Raw genomic sequence first — 19,215 nt, 5'->3', positions numbered from 1 at the left:
GCAGCTGATTTTTTTTTTTAATGTTTGTTTTTGAGCAAGCGAGAGAGAAAGAGAGCATTTGTGTGCACAGCACAAGAAGCAGGGGAGGGGCAGAGAAAGGGAGGGGACTGAGGATCTGAAGTGGGCTCTATTCTGAGAGCAGAGAGCCCCTTATGGAATTGTGAGATCATGACCCAAGCCCAAGTTGGATGCTTAACTGACTGAGCCACCCAGGTGCCCCCCAGCATCTGATTCTGATGCTGCTGGCCCAGAGGACCCACTGTGAGGCCTGTTGCCCTATCCTATTTGAAGATTTTTTTTTTTTTAATTTTTTTTTTTCAACGTTTATTCATTTTTGGGACAGAGAGAGACAGAGCATGAACCGTGGAGGGGCAGAGAGAGAGGGAGACACAGAATCGGAAACAGGCTCCAGGCTCCGAGCCATCAGGCCAGAGCCTGATGCGGGGCTCAAACTCACGGACCGCGAGATCGTGACCTGGCTGAAGTCGGACGCTTAACCGACTGCGCCACCCAGGTGCCCCTGAAGATTTTTTTTAAAGTAATCTCTGGGGTGCCTGGGTGGCTCAGTCAGTTGAGCGTCTGACTTCAGCTCAGGTCATGATCTCACGGTTTGTGAGTTCGAGCCTCACGTCGGGCTTTGTACTGATAGCTCAGAGCCTGTTTCTGCTTCTGTGTCTCCCTCTCTATCTACCCCTAAGCCACTTGCAGTCTGTCTCTGTCTCTCTCAAAAATAAATTAAAAATTTTTTAAATAAAAAAAAAAGAAGTAATCTCTATACCCAATGTGGGGCTCGAATTCATAACCTTGAGATCAAGAGTCTGACTTGATCCGCTGACTGAGCTAGCCGGGCATCCCAGCTCAGGGCCTTTTCTGAGACTGGAATAAACTCCAGAAAGGCCTCCCTAGGCCTGTGCCGTCTAATATAATACCAGGAGGCACTTGTGGCTGTTGGACACTTGAGATGGGGCAAGTTCAAGTGCAGGTGTACTCCAAGTGTGAAGTGCATGTCAGATATTGAAACCTTGATGAAAACAGGAATGTAAAACATCTCAATAGTTTTGTATCATATATTCAAATGATACTTTTATATCATATATATTGAGTTAAATAAAATATTAAAATTAATTTTATCTGCTCCTTTTAATATATTTTTTTTAATGTATTTAGGGGCACCTAGGTGACTCAGTCAGTTAAGCATCCAACTTTGGCTCAGGTCATAATCTTCAGGTTCGTGAGTTTGAGCCCCACGTTGGGCTCTGTGCCGACAATTCAGAGCCTGCTTTGGATTCTGTGTCTCCCTCTCTCTGCCCCTCCCCTGCTCATGCTCTGTCTCTCTCTCTCTCTCTCTCAAAAATAAACATTAAAAAAAATTTTTTTTAAATACAGTTTATTTATGTTGAGAAAGAGAGAGTGGATGAGGGACAGAGAGAGGGAGAAGAGAGAATCAGAGTCCCGAGCAGGCTCTACACTATCAGCACAGAGCCCAATTCAGGGCTCAAGCTCCCAAACCATGAGATCACGACCTGAGCCTAAGTCAGACGCTTAACTGACTGAACCACCCAGGTGCCCCATTTTAAGATTTTTTTTTAAAGACTGTAGCTACTTGGGGCACCTGGGTGGCTCAGTCGGTTAAGCATCTGACTTCGGCTCAAGTTATGATCTCATGGTTCATGAGTTCAAGCCCCACATCAGGCTTTGCACTGACAGTACAGAGCCTGCTTGGGATTCTCTCCCTCTCTCTCTCTCTGCCCCTCCCCCGCTTGTTCACGCTCTCTCTCTCTCCCTCCCAATGAATAAATAAACTTAAAAAGAAAAAAAGAAAAGAAAATAATGACTACTAGAAAAGGTAAATGATCTGGAAGGCCCCAGGCTCACAGTATCTTTCTGGTGGTCAGTGCCACCTCGGATGTCTCCTGGCAGAAGCAAGTGGAGCCCTAGATGAAGGGTCTTTCCCCATCTCTGCCCCTAACAGCCACCCCCTCCTTTGCCCTCAGCTAATCTGGGAGCCTCTTCTAAGCTCGGCACGACAGTGGACGTACTGGAGGAAAAGATTGGGAACCTCCAGAGATCCAGGATGAAGGTCAGTGCCCCGGGGCAGAAAGACACTAGGGGATGGTGGCTTGAGGCAGGCTGACAGCTGAGTTGCTGACCCAGGACCAGAATTTGTTGTGTAGCTAAAAGGCGGCCTGGGGGAGTGAGTGGGGCAAAGGAGACAGACCTGGCAGGTGCAGGAGTCCCAGTGGGTCGTGGCTATGTTGTCCCCCACCAACGAGGGTTCTCGGCACTGGCCTGGTACACTCTTCAAGCCCCTTCCCTGCCATGGTGACCTTCGATGCCGAGGGCTTCATGTCTGTGTCTCCCCCCTTTTAGGAGGAGGAACTTGAAAGAATTTGGGGCCACCAAATAGAGATAATAAAGGATCACCACCTCGTGCTGGACAGGGCAGTGGAAAAGCTCCAGACTCGCCTGGGTGACTTGAAGGTCTGTTTGGTTTTCTTAAATATTTTATTTTTTATTTTTGAGACAGAGAAAGAGCATGCACACAAGAGATGGGGAGGGGCAGGGAGAGAGGGGAACTGAGGATCCGAAGCAGGCTCTGCACTGACAGCAAAGAACCCGACGCAGGGCTGGAACTCATGGACTGTGAGATCATAACCTGAGCCAAAGTCAGGTTCTCAACTGACTGAGCCACCCAGGCACCCCAAGTCTGGGGGTTTGGGTGGGCAGGTAGGGGGAGGATTCCATACTAGGACGTTTGGACCCTCCTTTCAAGGGTTCACAGCTACACCCAAGGCAGGGGAACCAGGGACCCTGCACTGGCATTTCATCTTGCATTAATTACGCTTCAATTGAAACCAACAAATCTGGGCCCCCCCCCCCACCTCCGCCCCCAAACATATAAGCAAGAGGGCCTGGGCAACATCTGTGTTGTTGACCGCTGGGTCACCCGCCCCCGGAAAGGTGCCTGGAGCACAGCCAACACTCAACATGTGCTGAAGGCATCAGCGAATGAGTGAGGGGATTTCTTGCACCAACTGTTAGGTTCATAACATTTCCGCTAACCCAGCTCAGCACCGGTGGGTCTTCCCAGAATGGCAGGTTTACTGACATGACAATTGTGCAGACAGACACCAAGCACCTAGTAGGGGCCCCTTTGGACACCCCGGAGAGTCGGGCCTGGAGAGTCTGACTCAACTGGCCTGACGACCCTGGCCCCAAGGTCCTCAGGGCCAGTCCCATCCGTGCCTTGTCTCCAAGGTGTCCCCAGGCTTTGGAGGAGGGCCCGAAGTCCTTCCCAGCAGGAAGACAGGACCTTCCCCCAGAATGAAAGAGACAAAACCCCAAACAGAACCACCCAATATAATTTCCATGGGGGCTTCTGATCCAAGTCAGGGGGCTATTGGTGGGGTGCACTAGGATGTAGGGGGCGCAAGAAAAAGGCACATCTCCCCCCCCCCCCCCGCCCCCATGCAGGTTCCAGGCTAGGACACACACAGGGCAACTTGGTGGGGAAAAGAACTTCTGGAAAGGGAGCCAGTTCCTAGCCCGGGTGAGGGCGGTGAGTATCTGGGGTTGCACGCTCAGACCTTTGCGAATACCGAGGTCAGGAACGACTTCATCTCCTGCCAACTCTGGACCCTTACTTATCACTGCCCTCCGGAGAGGCTGGGCCGCCACGCCCTGCGGACATATCGATGGAGACCGGAGCCCATCCGTTCGGCACGTCTGCTGAGTGGCCAGCACCCTGCCCTGCCCTGTGCACAGTGTCTGCCTCCAAGTAGCTGTCACTTGAGGGAAACTCCAGAGGACAAGGCCTGACCAAACGGTGCCAAACGGAACAAGGCAGCCTTTGTCCTTCCTGCCCCTGTGCCAACAGGAATTAGTTGCTTACAAAAGTTAACCCTGGAAAGACCTGGAGCAGACTTAGTATACAACACATGCTTCGCTAAATATTTCCTTTTTTTTTTAAAGTTGTTATTTATTTATTTGCTTGTTTAGGGAGAGTGAGCACGAATGGGGGAGGTGGCAGAGAGGGGGAGAGAGAATCCCAAGCGGGCTCCACACCACTGGTGCAGAGCCCCGTGTGGGGCTTGAACTCCTGAACCAGGAGATCATGGCTTGAGCCGAAGTCGGACGCTTAACCGACTGAGCCACCCGGGCGCCCAAAAATGCCCACGTCTTAAGTCTAAGAGCTCAGTCCACGTCTGCCTGTTCATGCAGCCACACCGCCACCACGCAAGCAGGAGGGAGATGTTTCCATCCCCTTGCTGTGCGTCTCTCCGAGAGTTTTCCACTGAGAACCAAGCGAGAACATAAGTGGGGGCAGAACTCTTTCTCACGGGCTTTGTAGAAAACGTGATTTACCTTTTGCAAGTGGATGAGTGTCTTTTATAAGCCAGAGGCTGCATTCCAGAACCACTCCTGGAAGAGACCATCATATTCTGAGTTGTGGCTTGGTGCAGGAGGAGACCGAAAAGACGGCCAGTGAGTATACCACTTACTGGGTGTATTCATTTTCTGTGGCTGCTGTAACAAATGATCGCAAACTGGGTAGCTTGAAACGCTAGGTACGTATTCTGTCACAGCGCTGGAGGCCAAAAGCCAGAATGCAAGGTGTTGGCAGGGCCTTGCTCAGACTGAGGATCCTTGCCTCGACTAGTTTCTGGTGGCTCCAGGGGTTCCTTGTCTTGTAGCCACATCACTCCAGTCTCTGCCTCTGTCGTCACATGGCCTCTTCCCTCTATGTGTCTGTCTTCACGTCACGTCTTTATAAGGACACCAGTCGATGGATTTAGGGCCTGCCCTGATCCAGTATCGTCTCATCTTTTTTTTTTTTTTTTTTAATGTTTTATTATTTTATCTTTGAGAGAGAAAGAGAGACAGAGTGTGAGCACGGGAGGGGCCGAGAGGGAGGGAGACACAGAATCCGAGGCAGGCTCCAGGTTCTGAGCTGTCAGCACAGAGCCTGATGGGGGCTTGAACTCACAAGCAGTGAGATCATGACCTGAGCTGAAGTCGGACGCTCAACCATCGGAGCCACCCAGGCGCCCCAGGTATCACCTCATCTTAACCAATTACATCTGCAAAGACCCTATTTCCAAACAAGGCCACGTTCACGGGTTCTGGGCAGGCACGAATTTTGGGGAGGACATTAATCAACTCAGTACACAGGTGATCCTAGCAGTAGAAGTTAGAAGGTCCCAGCTAATCACTCCTCTTTATTCCCAGATTTTAATTAGAAAGAGCCAAGTGGAGGGGCGCCTGGGTGGCGCAGTCGGTTAAGTGTCCGACTTCAGCCAGGTCACGATCTCGCGGTCCGTGAGTTCGAGTCCCGCGTCAGGCTCTGGGCTGATGGCTCAGAGCCTGGAGCCAGTTTTGGATTCTGTGTCTCCCTCTCTCTCTGCCCCTCCCCCGTTCATGCTCTGTCTCTCTCTGTCCCCAAAAAAATAAATAAACGTTGAAAAAAAAAAAAAAAAGAAAGAAAGAGCCAAGTGGAGATCTAAATATTAACATCAGGCCTGATGACTCCAAAAGGTCAGGGATCCCTGCTGATGTGGGGTTAGAGGAAGCAATGACTTGAGGCCAAAACAGGACCTTCCTTCCACACCTGCATTTCCCATTCTAGACTTTGGGACCCATCTTTGGGGAAGGTGGACATGGTGGAACTTGGCATTTATTAGAATTAGGTTCAGGGCACCCCGATGGCTCAGTTGCTTAAGCATCCAACTTTGGCTCAGGTCAAGATCTCACAGTTCATGAGTTTGAGCCCCATGTCAGGCTCTGTGCTGACGGCTCAGAGCCTTGGAGCCTGCTTTGATTCTGTGTCTCCTTCTCTCTCTGCCCCTCCCCACTGTGCTCTGTCTCTTTCTCTCAAAAATAAATAAATGTAGGGGCGCCTGGGTGGCGCAGTCGGTTAAGCGTCCGACTTCAGCCAGGTCACGATCTCGCGGTCCGTGAGTTCGAGCCCCGCGTCGGGCTCTGGGCTGATGGCTCAGAGCCTGGAGCCTGTTTCCGATTCTGTGTCTCCCTTTCTCTCTGCCCCTCCCCCGTTCATGCTCTGTCTCTCTCTGTCCCAAAAATAAATAAACGTTCAAAAAAAAATTTTTTTTAAATAAATAAATGTAAAAAAAAATTTTTTTTTAGATTGTCCATGCTCAAATTAAAAACCTCGAAATGCACAAGGTGGACAAAAGTGTGATGGAGCAGGAGCTGAAAGAGGTGAGTGAGCAGAGACTCCTCTCCCCTCCCGCCCCTGCATCCTGAGCCCAGCTCTCCCACCCAGGGCAATGGAGTCATCTAGACAAGACGAGACCAGGCAGAGAGCCTCCCAGGTTCCTTCCACCTGTATCGTATAGAAGGGCTGGGGAAGCTTCCCCAAAGTTGTCCCATCAACTCCTATTTTCAGTGACTCAGGGTGAATGACAGTTTGTTACTTGCGCTTAAAAACCAGGCAGCAGCTTCTCCATCACGGGAAAACCTTGGCTTACACCTGATAGCCGTGTCTGAGCCAATTAGACCCCGAGGTTGAATTTCAACCAAGGCCAGGCGTTCAGGGTCCCAAACTCGAAAACACGGACCAGAGCGGTCTGATCCCGCCCCCCTCCAGCTTCCTTCTTCTGCCACCCCAGCATCGCTGCCGCCCTGAGTCCCCTCTGTCCCCAGAAAGCCGACAGGAGCACCCTGGCAGGCAAGGCGAGCCGAGCTGACCTGGAGACGGTGGCGATGGAGCTGAATGAGATGATTCAGAGCATGCTCTTCAGGGTCGTGACCCACGAGAATGACTGGAAGAAGACTGCGGAAAAGCTGAGCAAGGACCTGAGCACCAAGGTGAGTACCCCTTAGCAGTCGTCTCCTGCTGTGTAACAAGTGACCCTGAAATGTGACAGCTTGAAACGACAAACGCTCTACAGTTGCCGAGGGTCAGGAATTGGGGAGCGGCTTAACTGAGTGACTCGGGGTCTCCCATCAGGCTGCAGTCAAGATGCTGTTGGTGAGACACCTCACTCCCTCACCACACGGACTTCTCACAGAGTGGCAGCCAACGTCCCCAGGGTGGGTGGCCCAGGAGAGCGCAATGGAAGCTCTGTCAGCTTCTATGACTTAGCCACGGTGCATCATCTCTGTAGTAGCCTCGTTCCACAGGCCAGCCCTACCCCTTGTGAAAGGGTGTGAGCAGGGATGGTCTTGGAGACTGACTGCCATACTCTCATGCCTGGGCAAGCAAGGGGGCAGGGTGGGATGGGGTGGGGTGTCTGCTGATAATTTATTTATCCATGCATCCTTTAGTGACCACCTGTGATAAATTTTGCTAACGAGTCACGGCCCCTGCCTTGATTTGTACCATCCAGTAGAGAGACAGGCACAGTCAGACCGACAGTTATACTTCTGTGTGGTTCCTGCAGCAGGGGCTGCTGGTATGGCCAGGAGAGCGTGGGCTCAGAATCAGGCAGCCCCTCTGAGCAGCAGTGTGCCCTGAGTGCTACGACCTCGCTGAGCCTCAGATTTCTCATCTACAAAACAAGGATTTGTTCATTCATCAGCTATGCGCTGGGCACATATGACGCTCGTCACTGGGGATATAACAACGATCAAAACAGATATGGGATGTGTTTCTCATGGAGATGCCCTTGTCTTTCTTTTTTTTCCAAATGTTTATTTATAATTTGTTTTTGAGAGAGAGAGAGCGCGAGCAGGGCAGTGGCAGAAAGAGAGAGAGAGAGAGAGAGAGAGAGAGAGAGAGAGAGAGACATAGAATCCGAAGCAGGCTCCGGGTTCCAGGCTGACAGCACAGAGCCTGGCACAGGGCTCGAACTCACGGACCGTGAGATCATGACCAGAGCCAAAGTCGGACGCTTAACCGACTGAGCCACCCAGGCGCCCCTGGAAACACATTTGTCTTAAAAATCACACAAATCAATGCAGAATTGCAGCCGCAGGAACTATGGTCATCTACAGAACAACTGACCTATTTTTCTTCAGTAATTCAATGATAGGGTGGGAAAAAAAGTGGAGACAGAGAGACTGTTCTAGATGAAAAGTGTCTCCAGAGACAAAACAACCCAGTGCAGTCCATGAGGAGTCCTGGCTTGTGTCCTGGTTCAGTTGAGCCAAGTCTACAAAAGGGCTGGGAATGAGAACAGTCAGGAATTACTGTTCATGCATTGGGTATCATGTAGGAAAATGTCCTCACGAGTACGACAGTATTCATGAGTGAGGTGTCATGGTCTTTGTAAGTTTTCAAAAGATACCCCATCAAAAGAATAAGGCAGATGTAGCAATCTGTTAAGAATGATGAACTCCGGATGGTGGGTGTATGGGGGTTAATGATTCTGGTCTTTTCACTTTTCTGGGTGTTTTGATTTCTTCCTAATAGAAAGCTTTGTAAATTTTTGTTTTAAGTGCTTTTTCTTTTCTTCCTGGATTTTTAATTGTGGCAGAACTCACACAACCTAAAATTAACCATTTGAAGTGACTAAATCCGTGGCATTCAGTACATTTATAGTGTTGTGCAAACACCTCCCCTATTTAAGATATTTCCATCCCCCACAAAGAAGCCTGTGCCCATTTATACAGACACTTTCCAGCCCGCCCTGCCCCCAGTCCCTGCCAACCACTGGGCTACTTTCTGTCTCTGTGGCTTTGCCTATTCTGGACATTTCATGTAAGTGGAATCATACATCCTGTGACCTTTTGTGACTGGCTTCTTGACCTTAGCATCATGGTTTCAAGGTTCATTTATGGATCAGACTCCCCATTCTTTATCATGGTTGAACAATATTCCATCAGCCGGATAGACCACATTCTGTTTATTCATTCATCTGTTGATGGACACTCGGGTTGTCTCTACCTTTGACTATTATGAATAATGCTTCTGTGAACGTACACGTACAAGTTTTTAAGTTTTTTTTCAGAAAGTTTATTTATTTTGAGAGAGAGAGAGTGTGTGAGCATGTGAGCAGGGAAGGGGCAGAGAGAGAGAGAGAGAGAGAGAGAGAGAGAGAAAGGATCCCAAGTGGTTTCACACTGTCAACGCAGAGCCTGATGTGGGGCTAGAACTCAAACTGTGAGATCATGACCTGAGCTGAAATCAAGGGTTGGACGCTCTACTGACTGAGCCAGCCAGTCAGCTGCCCCTGGAACGAACACCTTAAAAATTCAAAAGTCCCCCCGTGGAAAGCAGTCTGGCAATTTCTCAGAAAGTTAGATATAGAGTCCTATACAACCCAGCACTTCCAACCCCTGTAGCCAACAGAAATGAAAACAGGTCCACGCAAAAGCTCATACAGAATGTTCAAAGAAGCATTACTCACAATAGCCAGCGGGTGAATGGATAAACAAATTGTGGTCTCTCTGTACAGTGGGCACAATGAGATATTATTCAGCCATAAAAAGAAATGAAGCCCTGATTCATGGTATAACCCATGAACCTTGAAAACACGGTGCTGAGTGAAAGCCAAACACCAAAGGCAACAGAGGATGTGACTCCATTTATACGAAGTATCCAAAACAGGCAAATCCACAGACATGAACGGGATCAGTGGTTGCCTACACCTGAGGGTTTGGGGGGAAACGAGGGGCCATCGCTAATGGGTACAGGGTTTCTTTGGGGAGTAATTAGGATGTTCCAGAGCTGGTCACGCTCATGGTCACACAACTCTGTAGATACACTAAAAGCCGTTGTAAGTATACTTCATACTCAGCGAATATGTGTCGCATGTGTGAATCTCAGGTCTGGGGACCTCTGGGAGAAATGTGTCTTGGGCCTGAGGGCCTCAGTTGAGCAGTAGTGCTGATTTTATCTTTTGAAGGCAGTAACTGGCAGTATTTCTTTGCCTTGGCTACTGGGGAGCTCACTTTGCAGCTCCATTCCGGCAACGGTGTGCGTTAGGGGTATGAACCGTAACCTAAGCTTGATCGTGTCCCCTTTGCTTGCCCTCACTTTTGCTGTTTAATCTTGTTACCTAACATTGGGTAACTTTGCTGCGGATCCTTTTCTTGAGCAAGGTGGGGTGTGAATTAGTTGACTAAACCCTCTTTTCTTCCCTTTGGCTGTGTGCAGCTGGCCCACAGTGATTTGGATGACCTGAAGAAAGACGTGGATGAGGTCTGGAAAATAGTCAGGAAGCTGCTGATTGAAGGCCTCCGATTTGACCCTGACAGTGCTGCTGGCTTTAGGAAGTGAGCCCCTCCTGGGTGGGGGTGCACCTCCCAGAGACTGGGGACAATACCCTCTCTCCAGAGAGGAAATGAGATGGGTATCCCAGCAGATTCTGGAAGGAAGGATTCCAGATGTGTGGACCCAGGGAGAAGGAGTGGGGCTTCCCAGCTTGGGGGTTGAGGGTGGGATGGGGCTGAGCGCACCCCCGAGGGGGGCATCTCTGGTCTTGGCTGGCAGAGGGGCTCCAGGAATGTATCTGCTCCAAAGCCCTTTTGCTGTGAATGAGGAAACTGAAGCTCACGGACGGTAGGGGCCATGCAAGGCCTCACAGGGAGCCTGGGTGGATCTGGGACTGGAGCCTGTCACCATTTCCCCCACCCCATCTAGAGAGAGTCCTAGGCAGAGGAAATCAATGTTGGGGGGGGGCGGTCTCCTGTCCTAAGATGACCCCTCATCCTTCCAAATATCCCCTGTGAAGGACAGCTTTCCAGAAGGACCCTGGTTTTAAAGACCTCCATTATGTTTGGGCCAGACACATAAGCTGCACACACTTTGTCCCCCACTGCTGCAGGTGGCCACAGGTGGGGATCCACAGGGGCCAGCAGGGCAGACTTGAGCTGGGCCAGGCCAGCGGGAGTGGGTTGTGGAGGGAAGTCCTGACCCTGTGGTACAGACAGGACTTCCCCACGGGGCAGCAGCTGATGGCCGGCTGTCTTCCAGGAAACTGTTTGAGCGGGTGAAATGCATCTCCTGCGACCGGCCCGTGGAGATGATGACCGGCCCGTGAGTACCGCCACCAGGGGGCGTCTGGGCCCAACCCCTCTCTTCTGGATTCCCCAGAATCGCCCAGCCCTACCTGCCCTGGGGGGGGTGGTAGGTACATGATTTAGATGTTCATCTGGCCCTATACACCATTCTGTACACATCATGTCCTTTGCTCCCTGTCCTGGGCAGGAGCACCGGCATCCCCTCCTTTGCCAGCCTTGCCTGGTGTCCCGTGTGTGCCAGGGTCAAGGTCAGCTCCAAAAGCAAAAGGGTGGAAGGAAAGTGGGGAAAAGCTGAACTTTGTGGGACTTCGTTGCATGTATTTTTAGAGTCTAAAACTTTTGTTTATTGAGGTGAGATTCACATAACGTAAACCATCTTCAAGTGAACAATTCAGGGGGCGTCTGGATGACTCAGTTGGTTAAGCATCCAACTTTGGCTCAGGTCATGATCTCATGGTTTGTGGGATCAAGCCCCGTGTTGGGCTGACAGTGTGGAGCCTGCTTGGAATTCTCTCTCTCCCTCTCTGTTTCTCTCTGCCCCTCCCCCTCTCCCATTCTCTCTCTATTTAAATAAATAAACATTTCTTTAAAAAGATACCTTAGGGGGCGCCTGGGTGGCTCAGTTGGTTGGGCGGCCGACTTCGGCTCAGGTCATGATCTCACAGTCCATGAGTTCGAGCCCCGCATCGGGCTCTGTGCTGACAGCTCAGAGCCTGGAGCCTGTTTCAGATTCTGTGTCTCCCTCTCTCTCTGACCCTCCCCCGTTCATGCTCTGTCTCTCTCTGTCTCAAAAATAAATAAACATAAAAAATATATAAAAATAATAAAAATTAAAAAAAATAAAAAGATACCTTAGGGGCACCTGGGTGGCTCAGTTGGTTAGGCATCCGACTTTGGCTCGGGTCATGATCTCACAGTCCATGAGTTCGAGCCCCGCGTCGGGCTCTGTGCTGACAGCTCGGAACCTGGAGCCTGCTTCGGTTTCTGTGTCCCTCTCTCTCTGCCCCTCCCCCACTCGCCTCTGTCTCTCTCTCTCTCTCTCTCTCTCTCTCAATCTCTCAAAAATAAAACATTAAAAAAAATTTTTTTAAAGATTTTTTTTAAAAGATACCTTATAAAATACAAGATGTCATTGTGGCTTAAATAATATGGTAAAGTATATGAATGTTTTTGGTGCAACCTGGTGAATTTGTATGTGTGTATACACCTTTATAACCACCTCTCAGATCAAAGTGTAGAACAGTTCCCGCTGCCCAGAAAGCTGATATTTTACTTTGTTTTCATTTTTGTTGTTGTTTAGGTAAAATACACATAGCGCAAATCAATCATTTTAGAGAGAACAAGCCAGTGGCATTTAGTGCATTGACAATATTGTGTAACCGCCACTCCAGCTGGCAACAGGGCATTTCCACCAACTTCTCTGTTTCAAGGATTTACCTATTCTGGTTTTTAGTTTTATAATCAGAACAGTTGTTCTTTATGACATTTCAAAGATCACTGGGGCTCTTCAGAGCCCTTGTGCAGTGGCCCCATGCTGCAGATGTCTCTAGAAAGTAAGCTGGGTTTGAGGTGCCTGGGTGGCTGAGGGTGGTAAAGCATCCGGCTCTTGGTCTCAGCTCAGGTCACGATCTCACAGTTTGTAGGTTCAAGCCCTACGTCAGGCTCTGCGTTGACATCATGGAGCCTGCGTGAGATCCTCTGTCTCCCTCACTCTCTGCCCCTCCCCTGTTTATACATGCTCACGCTCTCGCTCTCTCTCTCTCTCTCAAAGTCAATAAATAAACTTGACGGCTGGGTTTAAGGGAGGGCTTCCTGGAGGAGGGAGCCCGGGGCCATCTGCTGGCCACTTGCACCTCCCACTTAACTCTTGTCCCCCAACAGGCAACTCATCACCATCCGCAAAGCCCACCTCCTCTCGCGGCTGCGCCCCGCCAGTGCCAACAGCTATGAGTACCTGCAGCGGCAACGGATGAGGTGAGCGGGCTGGGGGTCTGTCCCATAGAGGGGGTCCTCAGGGGCCCGGGAGCCCTGCAGACACATCAGCTCCAGTCCCAGGATCCAAAGGCGGTCCCAGGGCATTGTCAGCCATCTGCAAGGGAGCCGTTTTGGGACAGCCGTGGCTGGGGCAGCAGATGGCCTGGGAGAGAATCGCAGAGTGGGATGGGCTTATTTACTGGGCATCTATTACAGGCCGAGACGACTGGGGAAGGGTTCTCATTTAAGTCTCATGACTCTTATGAGCTAGGATTGAGGTGCCTGCTTCCAGCTGGAGGAAATAAGCGAGGACCGTGGCCTCAGGCTTGGTGTGGCCAGGCGGGCACTGCGCTGAGCGCTTGGGCATACCTGACCTCAGTGAATCCTCAAGCCTTCCCTTTGAGGTGTATTCTGTCATCACCCCACTTCATAGTTGAAGAAACTGAGGCTCAGATAACTTAGCCACCTGCCCAGGTGGGGAAATGATGGCTGAACAACTATCACAGCCACGTAAAGGGGAGGGCCATGGGGGGGCCTGTGCCTGACACCCCCCACCTTCCCGTGCCTGATTCCTTCTTGAGATCAAAGGTTCAAAGCCTTCCATTGGCAGGCAAGACTGGGGTCCCAGGGGTAGGGGGGGGGTCTGGGGGAGCACAGGACTCGATTTTTCCCCTCTGCCCCAACTGTGCATGTCCATATCCACTCGCCAGCCCATAGTGGCCCCTCAGACTCAAGCTGGAAGAAATTCCAATCTTGTCTTGCTATTGGTCAGGCCCTTGGGCCCACCCTGCTGCTCCTCTGGGGCAGAGGGGTCTCCCAGCAGCTGCTGTCCTACCTGTCCTACCCCAGGGAACACCAGCAGCTACAGCAGCTTCAGGATCTTGAAGACCAGGACAGGAGTCTGGATGCGCTGGGACCCCAGCAGGACTGGGGCGACGGCCCCGGCAATGATGCTGACCTCAAGTTCAAGTCCTATGACTTGTCAACATTCTACCCCTACGGGGACCCTGAGGTGTTGGACTATGACACAGTGAGTGCGGCAGAAGCCCTGGGCATGGGCGACCCCCGGGGGAGGCCGTGCTCTGCCTGGCCTCTGTGTGTCCTGGAGAGGCAGGCAAGGACTCTCCCTGACCTGGGGCCCGGGCCATCTAACAGGCCGAGGTGGACATTCTGGGAGTGGACGGGATCCTGTACAAGGGCCGAATGATCAACCAGGATGGGGCACGGCCTTCGACGGGCGTGGAGAAGGAGCTGGCAGGTGAGGGGTATCAGGCCTTCCGGGGAGCCCCCACCCTCAATGTCCTGGCTTTGCTGGGCAGCATGAGGAGGTGCAGGTGGGGCTCAGAGCTGGCCCCATCCCTGACTTGGGGATCTTCAAGTGGCAGGAGGCCTTCACACGGCTACTTGAAAAAACGGAGCCCTACTATATGCCAGGTGCTGCACCGGGCACCGGAGAGGCAGTGGGGAGCAAAGAAAGATGGGCTGCCCGGGGTCTCCACATGAGTGGGAGAAACAGAATGTAAGCAAATAACCTGAAGGGGAGGATCCATTGTTAGCAATAGCAATGAATGGCTGACCAGAGGGGAGCGCCCTGGTGACGAAGGATGCTGGCCTAGGGAGGGGTGCCAGATGGCCTCCCCAAGAAGGATGCTGGGCTGGGGATGGGAGGGTTGTAAGGAGGATGCCAGTCCAAGGAGAGGCATCTGATGAGGGAATAGGGTAAGCTGGATGAAGGGGTCGGGTGGGAAGAGAGTGGTCCAGGTGGGGGGGAATAGCAGGTGCAAAGGCCCGCGGTGGGGAGAAGCCAGGCACAATTGGGAGTCAGGAAGGTGAGTCTCCCTGCGGTATGGAGACTGGGAAGGGGTTGGGTATGATGAAGAGATATGCATAGACACTGGAGGCCTGTGTCCTAATGTCCCAGGTAGGTGAGGATTGGGTTAGGTGGGGACACATGAATCAGTCACTCTGATTGCTGCAGCATCAAAACCCCTGCTCCAGCTGGCTCCTACCCGGGACTCCAGGCCTCAGCTCCAGCCGTGGGCCGGCAGTGCTAGAAGGGGTACCTCCTCTGCACCACTCTTCAGGGTTTTCTCCTTCTGGAAGAGCCATACACTTCTCCATTGCAGAGGGACCCTGGAGTCCCAAAGTGGCTGGAGGGTTAAATTCTGCCCATGGTTTTCTTCCTCACCCTGCTTTGTCCCCATTGACTTGAGGACTAAAATACCAGGTGTGCAAGAAAAGGAAATGGGACTGTTTTATTGGGAATGCTGGGCAAAGAAGAGCCCGCGTTAGTGTCCTGGGACACATGCACCAAATGGCCACAAACGGGGGGGCTTAAGACGAAAGAAGTTCTCAGAGTTCAGGAGCCTGGAAGTCCAAAATCAAGCTGTCACAGTGCTGTGTTCACAACCAGGGCTCCGGGGGAGGCTTCTACCTGCGTCTTCCAGCTCCTAGTGGCTCCACACGTAACTTGGCTCATGGCCGTGTCCCTCCAGCGTCTGCCTCTGTCTTCTTGTGGCCTAATCCCTGTGTTTTCTCCTCTTCTCCTGGAAGGACCTTTGTCATCGGGTTTAGGGCCCACCTTAACCTGGGATGAGCTCATGTCGAGATCCTTAATTACATCTGCGAAGACCCTTTCTCCGAATAAGGTTACATTCCTAGGTTCTGGGGAGCGTATCTCTTTGGGGACCACCATTCAACACACTACAGGTCCCTGCACTGGCCCAGGAGGTCAGGACACCATCTGAGCCCTGCATTCCCCCGGCATGGGTCCGGCTCCCCCTGGACAAGCCTCAACCCCCCAGCAGTGGCTGCTGTTGGGAGGGGACTCAGGCTAAGCTTCAGGGGTCACCGGGCAGGGTAATAACCATGGTGGCTAATATTTAATGAGCCCCGAGTTCTTGCCAGGCCTGCACCGTCTCCTTTCAGCTGGCAACAACCCAGTGAGGCATTGCACCAACGAGCAGGTGAGGGCCGCTTGCTGGAAGGTGGGGGAGCCCTTATCTCCACTCAGGCACTAGACAGGGCCCCTCTCCACCTACCTCCCCTGGGCTGTCACCCAGAGGGCAGGGCTTCTCTCCCCATGGCTCAGTCATTCTTGAGACCCACGCAGCAAAGTAGGACTGAATCAAAGGACACCTCAACTGCTTTGTTCTGCTTGGGGACAACAAAGTCTAACTACTTTTAGAAGCTGGTTCGAAACCCGCCTGTGGCCAGATCTTTTGACCAGATTGCTCTTATCACTCATTTATTTACTCAAAAGAACATTCTAATCCAAAACGGACTCAGTACCTAAACCTAAATGAGCCAGTGTGAGCCCTGTCCAGGCCCAGCCTGGCCCCAGATGCATTAGTCTGTTCATATCACTGTCCAGCGTGCCCTGCCGTTTACTCAGTTCTTTGCCAGCTGGGGGCCACTGAAGGGCATCTGGCCGGCCTGTGCCCTCCAGGTGCTTGCACTGAGTCAGGAGCTCAGGCCGGGGCAGAGGAACACCCAGTCAGTCCCCAGTGAGCCGTGTCCCCATAGGAGGGTGGTGGACGTGCCGAGGCTAGTGGTTCTCAGGCTTGACTTTTGAAGAAGTGCCCTGGAAGGAAGGCTAAGTTCAGGCAGGACTCAGGACGTAGGAGGAGGCAGGCAGGGGGGCGTCACCAGCCTCAGCCCTCCTCATCAGCTTTGGGTGAACTGCCTAAAACACGCACAGTGACCGGGCCCCTCCCCAGCTCAGAACCTGTTGGTAGGAGTTTCCTATGGATGCTGTAACAAATTACCCCAACCGAGTGGCTTAAAACAACCCACATTTATTTTATCTTAGTTCAGGAGATCAGCAATCTGAAATGAGTATCACAGGGCTAAAATCAAGGGATCAGCAGGTCTAGTTCCTTCTGAGGCTCTAGGGGAGACCATTTCCTTACCGTTTTCACCCCATTTCTTGTCTTGTAGCCCCTTCCTCCAGCTCAAGATGTGTCTCTCCGTCCTTACCTCCCCTTCTCTGACTCTGACCCTCCAGCCTTCCTCTTTAGAACCTCGTGATTCCATTGGGTCACCTGGATCATTCAGAATACTCTCTGTCTTGAGATCCTTAACTTGATCACATCTGCCAAGTCCCCCTCTGCCAAGTCAGGTGACAGTCACAGGTTTTGGGGATTGGAACAGGGACATCTCAGGGGCATTGCCCCAGAGTCAGGCTCCTTGGCTGATCTGTGGTGGGGGGGTGGAGGGGCTTGTCCCCTGTATGCCCCTCCCTTCAGCATCTCAGAACTGTTTGCTTGTCTCTCAGTGAGCCCAGCTATCTCCCACCTCTGCCCAGGCTGTGCATCTGCCTCCAAGCCCTGGAGAATCTGTCTCATCTGCCAGAGCTCAGGGTCCCCTCCTGTTGAGAGCCTCATGGCTCCTCAGCTTCTGGCTTATGCAGAGGTGGAAAAGCCACAGAGGAGGGCCCAGAAGGAGCAGGTGTTGGGGTCAGATGGCGAGTTTGAATTCTGACCTACAGAATCCAGGGCATCAGTAAGACCTCAGGGAGAGTGCTGGGTCAGAACCCTGTTTCCAAGCCTCGCTGAGTCTCGATTTCGAACCTGTGCCCTGGGCCCACGTCCCTCACCTTGGAGGGAAGCAATATGACAATCTCACTGGTTGGCTGGTGGGCTGGTCCGGCCTGAGACCTGTGGACGGATCCAGGTGCCACCAGGTGATCAGAACGGGGGCCTGAGAGCGCCCCTTGATTGGGCATTTGCTTTTATGCAGAACCCACAAAACACACTGGAGTTAGTTCTTAGTACAGGCTCAAGGAACAGTAGATACAGACCTTAAGACAGTTAGGAATGCAAGAGGTTTGGGAGTGGGGTGGTTAACAAAGAGGAGGGAGGAAGGGGAGGAGGCAAGCAGAGACCCCCAGTGGCCAGGCCCTGTGCTCCCGTCTTTGGCCTGAGGTGCTAACAGCCCCTGAGGTGCTAACAGCCCCTGAGGTGCTAACAGCTGGAGGCTCTTAGCTCCCTGTACCCCTGCAGCTGAACAGTGAGTTTTTTTTTCCTTCCTTCCTTCCTTCCTTCCTTCCTTCCTTCCTTCCTTCCTTCCTTGTCTTTCTTTCTTTCTTTCTTTCTTTCTTTCTTTCTTTCTTTCTTTCTTTCCTTCTCTCTCTCTCTCTTCCTTCCTTCTTTCATATAATTTATTGTCAAGTTGGCTAACATACAGTGTGTATAGCATGCTCTTGGTTTCCAGAGTAGGTTCCCATGATTCATCGCTTTACGTACAATACCCAGTGTTCATCCCAACAAGTGCCCTCCTCAATGCCCATCACCCATTTTCCCCTTTCTCCTGCCACCCCCTCCCATCAACTCTCAGTTTGTTCTCTGTATTTAAGAGTCTCTTACGAGTTTGCCTCCCTCCCTGTTTGAAACTGTTTTTCCCCTTCCCTTCCCCCATGGTTTTCTAGTAAGTTTCTCGGGTTCCACATATGAGTAAAAACGTATGGTATCTGTCTTTCTCTGACTGACTTAATTTCACTCAGCATAAGACCCTCCAGTTCCATCCACATTGCTGCAAATGGAAGGATTTCATTCTTTCTCATTGCCAAGTAGTATTCCATTGTATAGAAAAACCACATCTTCTTTACCAATTCATCAGTTGATGGACATTTGGGTTCTTTCCATGGTTTGGCTTTTGTTGAAAGCCTGCTATAAAGTGAGTGCTTTCTTTTCTTTTCTTTTCTTTTTTTTTTTTTTTTTTTTTTTGACCTGGGTTCTTTCTTATTTATTTATTTATTTATTTTAATAATAAATTTATTGTCAAATTGTTTTCATACAACACCCAGTGCTCATCCCAACAGGTGCCCTCCTCAATGCCCATCACCCACTTTCCCCTCCCTCCCACCCCCCCATCAGCCCTCAGTTTATTCTCAGTTTTTTTTTTTTCAACGTTTATTTATTTTTTTGGGGACAGAGAGAGACAGAGCATGAACGGGGGAGGGGCAGAGAGAGAGGGAGACACAGAATCGGAAACAGGCTCCAGGCTCTGAGCCATCAGCCCAGAGCCCGACGCGGGGCTCGAACTCACGGACCGCGAGATCGTGACCTGGCTGAAGTCGGACGCTTAACCGACTGCGCCACCCAGGCGCCCCTATTCTCAGTTTTTAAGAGTGTCTTATGGTTTGGCTCCCTCCCTCTCTTTTTTTTTTCCTTCCCCTCCCCCATGGTCTTCTGTTAAGTTTCTCAGGATCCACATAAGAGTGAAAACATATGGTATAAAGTGAATTCTTTCTTAAAAGGGAGGTCCACAGAGCACATCCTGCTGCCACACGGCCCTGGTCATTCATTTGGTCAT

At 51.4% G+C, this 19,215-nt stretch overlaps 1 protein-coding gene across 8 annotated transcripts in view; it reads left to right on the top strand.

Annotated features, from left to right (window-relative positions):
- Window positions 1-19,215, top strand: part of CE3H16orf96 (chromosome E3 C16orf96 homolog) — a 53,835-nt gene that overhangs the window by 30,936 nt on the left and 3,684 nt on the right. For 5 of the 8 annotated variants that reach the window (XM_045461326.1, XM_045461328.1, XM_045461329.1 and 2 more), the window contains 9 exons: window positions 1,995-2,080; window positions 2,371-2,481; window positions 6,145-6,219; window positions 6,664-6,828; window positions 10,061-10,179; window positions 10,880-10,942; window positions 12,808-12,900; window positions 13,750-13,930; window positions 14,056-14,158. In XM_045461326.1, coding sequence (XP_045317282.1) covers window positions 1,995-2,080; window positions 2,371-2,481; window positions 6,145-6,219; window positions 6,664-6,828; window positions 10,061-10,179; window positions 10,880-10,942; window positions 12,808-12,900; window positions 13,750-13,930; window positions 14,056-14,158 — 996 coding nt within the window. Of the gene's footprint in view, window positions 1-1,994; window positions 2,081-2,370; window positions 2,482-6,144; window positions 6,220-6,663; window positions 6,829-10,060; window positions 10,180-10,879; window positions 10,943-12,807; window positions 12,901-13,749; window positions 13,931-14,055; window positions 14,159-14,285; window positions 14,573-19,215 lie in introns of those variants that run through there. The other 3 variants (XM_045461330.1, XR_006708273.1, XM_045461332.1) reach the window with 3 other exon arrangements.

Source organism: Leopardus geoffroyi, chromosome E3 (genome assembly GCF_018350155.1).
Source record: "Leopardus geoffroyi isolate Oge1 chromosome E3, O.geoffroyi_Oge1_pat1.0, whole genome shotgun sequence".
Lineage (NCBI taxonomy): Eukaryota > Metazoa > Chordata > Mammalia > Carnivora > Felidae > Leopardus > Leopardus geoffroyi.
This window is presented reverse-complemented; position numbering and strand designations above follow the sequence as displayed.